The sequence below is a fragment of the Anoplolepis gracilipes genome, chromosome 2, assembly GCF_047496725.1.
Source record: "Anoplolepis gracilipes chromosome 2, ASM4749672v1, whole genome shotgun sequence".
In the NCBI taxonomy this organism is placed as follows: Eukaryota; Metazoa; Arthropoda; class Insecta; order Hymenoptera; family Formicidae; genus Anoplolepis; species Anoplolepis gracilipes.
In genome coordinates, this window is record NC_132971.1 from 22,237,155 (window position 1) to 22,243,683 (window position 6,529).

The 6,529-nt window shown below is 34.1% G+C and overlaps 2 protein-coding genes and 1 non-coding gene across 6 annotated transcripts in view; 2 read left to right on the plus strand and 1 right to left on the minus strand.

Moving 5' to 3' along the window:
* The window catches only part of LOC140663150 (uncharacterized), a 48,209-nt gene extending 46,932 nt beyond the window's left edge, over nucleotides 1-1,277 (plus strand). For both annotated transcript variants that reach the window (XM_072887120.1, XM_072887119.1), the window contains exon 8: nucleotides 240-1,277. In XM_072887120.1, coding sequence (XP_072743221.1) covers nucleotides 240-509 — 270 coding nt within the window. In that variant the 3' untranslated portion in view covers nucleotides 510-1,277. The remainder of the gene's footprint in view (nucleotides 1-239) is intronic.
* Nucleotides 546-4,344, minus strand: Wmd (serine-threonine kinase receptor-associated protein wmd). 3 transcript variants are annotated; one of them, XM_072887125.1, is made up of 6 exons: nucleotides 3,969-4,340; nucleotides 3,707-3,893; nucleotides 2,517-2,815; nucleotides 2,198-2,427; nucleotides 1,909-2,045; nucleotides 546-1,813 (listed from the first exon to the last, which is right to left on the minus strand). In XM_072887125.1, the coding sequence occupies exons 2-6, from the start codon at nucleotides 3,819-3,821 to the stop codon at nucleotides 1,602-1,604; spliced, it is 993 nt and encodes a 330-aa protein (XP_072743226.1). In that variant the 5' UTR covers nucleotides 3,822-3,893; nucleotides 3,969-4,340; the 3' UTR covers nucleotides 546-1,601. The 3 variants fall into 3 exon arrangements, with proteins under 3 accessions (XP_072743226.1, XP_072743227.1, XP_072743225.1); XM_072887126.1 differs by lacking the exon at nucleotides 3,707-3,893 and having other exon boundaries at nucleotides 3,969-4,344; XM_072887124.1 differs by lacking the exon at nucleotides 3,969-4,340 and having other exon boundaries at nucleotides 3,707-3,954.
* A 1,719-nt stretch (nucleotides 4,345-6,063) lies between these two features.
* On the plus strand, nucleotides 6,064-6,136 carry Trnaf-gaa (transfer RNA phenylalanine (anticodon GAA)). Its single transcript has one exon. It is a non-coding gene; the product is annotated as a tRNA-Phe (tRNA).
* Nucleotides 6,137-6,529: the final 393 nt, after the last annotated feature.

A 6,529-nucleotide genomic window follows, 5' to 3' on the forward strand; every position in this document is an offset into this window, starting at 1 on the left:
CGCCTATACAAGATAATATATATGAGATAATGATAGTAAAAAGAGAGTCAAAAATCAAATCGCGCATCTCCGAAACCAAAACATTCATGTTAACGATATACTTTTTCTTTTTTTTTAAAGAAGATATCCAAGGATTTATTTTAATTCCGTCTACTTTTAAAAGAACTTTGCCATCATTTGAGTCATCATTTTTTTTATCACTAACGTAGATCCTAAGAGATCCCTTTCTCATCTTTCAGACGCAATGTGCCTCGCTGAGGGTCACGGATTGCAACCAACTTTTACGAGAAGCTTCCCGAGAAGCGATCTTGCGCGACGACGTATGTACCGCCCAATGCGGTTTTGTCCTAGCAGCCACAGAAACTACCGCGAGGTTACAACAATTCACCACGCCCAGTAGTTCTGGCTTTCCAGGTTTTCCGCCGCATACAAACAACTTGAGAAGTTCGCCAACGCCGACTACATTTAATGGTTTTAAACTGCCCGATCTTTCGCAGTTTATTGGTTGAGTCGAAAGAGATGGGAAGACTTAAAACTCGTAACTCGTTAACTGATTATTATATTGCGCACAAGAAACATACTGTCTCTTTCTTTTGAGAGACTGTACGACAATGCGATCCCAAAATATTATAACCGGTCGGTCGTGCTCAAGCTCAGTACTATAAAAAAAAAAAAGAAAAAAAAAACTTAAATACAAGGAAAGAGGGAAAAAGAAAAAGAGAGAGAGAGAGAGAGAGAGAGAGAGAAAGAGTGGGTGAGCACGTCTTGAACGTAATGCGAAACATTTATCGAAAGATAAAAGATAGAGTACCTGCCGGCGTGTAAATATAGATGATAAGGCACAAGTATTTAGTTAATCGGAGAAAAATGAGATCGCATCGTCGAAAAACAAAAGAGAGCGAAAGACATGCAAACGTACAGGAAACCTTTTAACGAAGAATAGCATGTTAAGTAAGCATAACACATAAACGAGCAATGAACAAGAATGACGACTCGTAATAAATTATCGTGTTGTACATTGTGATAATGCTATGTTATTGCGGAAACTAGGATCGAAAAAATATGTACAGGACATATCGGATGGACGCGTAATATCATGTACTACGCGCCACGTGTCGGCACCACTTTATACACATTTTGATGATAGATGGAATCGGCACGATAAAATAAAAAAAATGTTCATCTTGAACTTGTCTTTCTTTCTCTCGTTACATCTCTATCTAATTTTGTATTATAATGTGAAATGTATAATGTTAATAAATGTTAATATTTCTTTTTTTCGTCGTTTTTTTCTCTCCTAATATAAACAGCTTATTATAATCATATCGTGTGTGTATCCTTCATGGATCTTGAAGTTTGTGTCTCACCACTTTTAATCTTACTGGTCCGAAATAAACGCAAGGTGAAGGCCGACGATTATTTCCTAAAAGGACACGTTATTTACAGAGAATTCATGGGGCAAACGATGACCCATACAAAAATTCGACATGTTTCATTCTCAGAAGGTTCATCCACTCATTGTCAGTCAATTTTAGTCCAGCGTATGTTTTTTGGACTTTAGGAAATGTCCGAAGATTTTCTTGCTTCTCTGAGATTTTAGTTTAATTGGCAGGGACTTCTTGTTTATTATTAACCATGGTGGTGTTTTCTTGTATCGCAGGCGTCTGCTCTATGCAACGCCACAGTCCGTACGTTTTGCCAATTATCGTCTGCCATAATCTCAAGGTACCATCCTCGGATCCGCTGGCGTACAACTCACCGTCTGGTGAAAAGCGTACACAGTGTACAGGTCCAAAGTGTCCCTTGAATGATTCTAAAAACACAAATTTCATTATATACAATTAAATTTATCACTCTATTAACAAGATAAGATTACGAAATTTAAAAAACGTAACAAATCAATCTCACCTAGTTCTGCTCCTGTATTATAGTCAAATTTGTACATTTTAAAGTCCTCTCCACCGCAGACAAACATACTACAATCCGGATGTAAGCTGGCACTATTAACTTGAGTCGGAACCGTAAATTCTTTTATCTTGGTTAATCTGATAAAGAAATTTTAAAAACGAAAGAATTATGTTTTTATACGTGGAAATGTGTCGTTAATTTTTATTAGTACGACAATCAATATACAATGGGTGATGGTAATAACAATTTAATATTATTGTTTTTACAATAAAGAAAAAAATATACATACTCTTTACTATTCCAGAAGGTAACGATATTAGAGTGAGTCGTAGTGATGACGCTACCATCCTTAGATACCTCCATGGAACTTGGAATTGCAGGGAAATCTAATCTCTTAATCTCTTGCCCACTATTTCTGTCCCATACTCTCAATGTCTTATCATCTGCGCAAGTAATTAAGGCAGAGTTATTGTCAAAGAAAGTGACATGTCTAATACCACTTGCGTGACCTGAAAATATCTATGAAAGAAAAAAAAATGTAATATTTCAAGCATTTTAATATTTAATAAATTTAACATTGTCACTAGAGTTTACATAACATTATTTACTTGCGGAGTTGCTTCTGGTTTATTAAGATCATAAATCCGTATAAGCTTTTCATAAGAACCAGTACACAGATGATTGGAATCTGTACTAAAGTTGACTGATTTAACAATATGATTATGCTGAAAAGAATGAATTTCTTCTCCTTTAATCGCATCCCAGACTTTAGCATTGAAATCAGCTGCACCGGTGGCAGCTCGAGTAGCCTGTGGATTTAACGCTACACCCCAAACCGCTCCTTTGTGTCCTTCAAATGTACCGATCCAATCTCCAGTGTCACCTTGTCGCAACATGGGCTTGCCATCTAGAAGAAATTATTGCTCATAAAAATCCACACATATGTAACTCTCTCTCTCTCTCTCTCTCTCTCTCTCTCTCTCTCTCTCTCTCTCTATATATATATATATATATATATATATATATATATATATGTGTATATTGTATATAAGTAATTTTATTTCTCTAACACTAAAAATATTTTATTTCTATAACAACTAAAAATATTTTATTTAATATATATAAAATATATATAAACATATAAATGAAAATATTTTCAAGTTAATCTATTTTCAAGATTCAGAAATATAATTTATAATATATGCACATTTATATCATTACCCATTACATGTGTATAATTACAATAATTTAACATCTGACAAAAATAAAGAATATATATATATATATGGATAATAAATATGGAAAAGGATAAATTTTCTTTTTTTCTTAACTAATCTTAGATCGTAGTTTTCTTTTTTTTTTAATTTTGTAAATATGATTCTTTTTTGTGTAACATGTATAAAAAAATGCTATAATACAAGTTTATTACATATCTAGGGAAACGTTTTGATCAATCTCATATTCAATTGAGGTACAGTATCGTCAAGTACATTGCTGATGGTACGATTGCAGTATCAACGCGGTAAATAATCTCGTACGTGTTGAAATATATATCAAATTCTCTTCTCGAATTGCGCGAAGAAGTAGATTGATAGACAATAAATAAGCAGGCAGGTAGGTAGGTAGGAAGAGAGCACGTCAGGAGCACGCGATATCTAACCTCGAAGTTACGGAGAGCCTTGGGCAACCAGAAGGAATTGGGCCAAGGTGATCGAGAATTAAAAATGCGACCAAACGATCGAAAGGGAAAAATATCATGACAACAGACAGCTTTATGCCAATCGATTCTACACGTTACCTTTGCATGCCGAAATGAGATAGTATCCGGACTCGGTGACATCGGAGAAGGCGAGATGAACCACGGGTCTCGTGTGTCCGCTACAGGTTAGCGGTGTTTGTCGTACATTGGCCATCGTATTAACGTTTTCTTTTTTTTTTTTTTCTTTTTTTCTTTATTTTCCTCTCGCTGTTGTCGACGCGTTCGTCTACGATGGTATTTACGACGAGCGAGCGAACAAACGAACGAACGAACGGACGGACGGATAGACGGTAATACGTACTCGGAAATTTCCTCAGCGGCCGCACAATGACTTAAATTCTCCGCATGCACTGAAACTCAACTACCGACTACCGCCTATGTACCGTCGCAGTAAGCGTACGAAGCTCGACTGACGTGTGACGGTGTGACGGTGTGACGGTTGACGGTTGACGGTGTGACGGTGTGACGTGTGACGTCCCTCGTGCCTCGTGCCTGTAGAACTGACCGTGACGAGTGACGGTCGCGTTGTACTGTGGTCTTCGATAATTTGTGTTTGGTGCGTTTGGTATATGAAAAACACTGATCGGTACGAACCCCACGTACCGAGTACCGAGAGTACCGATGTACCGGCAATCAAGTTTGGGTTTGGAATGCTCGAGACAGGAAGAGAGAAGAGAGAAGAGAGAAGAGAGAAGAGAGAAGAGGGAAGAGGGAAGAGCATCGCACGTGCGCGGCCTCGTGTTGTTGATGTTGCTGTCCTCGTCTTCCCTTTCCTTTTTCTTTTTCTTCTTCTTTCTGCATCCGTCTTTATTTCTCATTGCTATTTTTTCTTTTCCTCAAGGCACGATTCGCGATCGTTACTTGGAAAATAAGAGAGAGATTTTACATGGAATATATATGACAAAAAATTTATTTTTATATTTATTTGCGATAGACAGACAAGATTCAATTAGAATTAAAACGCAGTACAATAATGTAGGATATTTGTAATAACAATTGAAATAAAAGCAATCAAGGAACAAAATGTTCATTTATCTCATTTTTCTAGATGGAATAATTGTTTTTGTCCGATCCGATCAAAGAATTGTTGAGCGCACATTGCAAAAAAAACATGCTGCTTAAATTGCCAACATATCCAAAGAAGCAAATGAGCGGTATTTTAAAATGATACATATGTGTGTTACGCGTAATAATATATTGTACACTACTTGACAATTATGTTATATAATACACGAGATATGTGTTGTCTTGCACATTTTAAATAATCGAAAACATTGAGAAATGAACAATTAAAAAATATTAATATAGGAAAGTAAAGAAAAGATTTTGTTAGTTGTAAGTATCTGGAAATATTTTCTTATTTTTGTCTATATATATTATATTATGAATTCATATATGTGTATGTATATAACATAAACCTATCTGTGAGTGTGTGTGTTTACATTTTTATGAAGAAGAAAAAAGAAAATAGAGTGAAAAAAGAGAGAGAGAGAGAGAGAGAGAGAGAGAGAGAGAGAGAGAGAGAGAGAGAAAATAAAGAGAATAAAAAGATAGAGCAATAAATCCGAGATTTGTTTTTTTAATTATTATCTCTAATTTTTATATTTTTTCTTTTAATTTCTACTTTCCATATTACGGTATTATACTTTTATTATTACATATGCTTTTTATTGTCAATGAGATATTTTTTTATACAAGGGAATATTTTGCTCTCTGCTTTTCTCAATTATTATTATTCCTTAAAGCGTTTTCGACGGATTTTAACTCAAGTCGAGTCACTATTTTTACTATATAAATTCAAGTATTTTATTGACAAAGACGATGCGATAATATCATTAATCATTATTATATATATAATAATAATCACTAATAGTTTTCGGACCGATTAAATCTGCTTCAGCAAAAAACATTATTAAATGATCTCTCCTTGGACCGCAACCATGAATTTAAACAGTTCTCCCTCCGTTTCCATGTAAGTAACCGTAAGTGCATTTTATAGAACATATACGTTTCTGCAACGTGTACCTACTATCAATTAGTAATCAATCGATGTATGAAGGAAACGGATATCGAAGAGAATTTCGAATGCAATGTAATAATGTATAAATTTATTTTAGTATGACAACCTTTTTTTATTTATAATCTTTCTCATAAATAATAAGGAATACACACGCACACGCACACGCACACGCACACGCACACGCACACGCACACGCACACGCACACGCACACGCACAGGGCTTATTGTGCGCTAAATATAATTTTACAATTACAACATGTATATATTTATGTATATATATATATATATATATATATATATATATATATATATATATAGAATTATTCTAATTATAGGGCATATCTTTTTAGAGCATTAACAATCATCCTTAGTATAAGCCGAAATAGCTCAGTTGGGAGAGCGTTAGACTGAAGATCTAAATGTCCCCGGTTCAATCCCGGGTTTCGGCAGCGGAAATATTTTTTTGTACTAATTGTAAGAATTTTTTGTATCTACATTAAAAATGTATTGCTTATTGTTAATAAATAGAAAGCGATTATACAAAAATAAATTATTAATAATAATATATATTTTTTATAAGTAAATTGTTAAAAGTTTTATTTCATGTACTATAGTACATCATCTTTTTTGTATATTATATACTTTTCCCTTTGTCAAAATCGGACCAATTAAAGTTTGACATGAAACAATTAATTTGGGTGTTGCGTGCGTGCATTGCGTGAAAGTGTAGGGAAAAATTAACAATTGTAACTAATATATAAAATATTACAAACTTTGTTGAGAACTATTGCCAAAGTTTATCATCATTAATAAGTATTAAAGTATTTTTTATAAAGTATTTT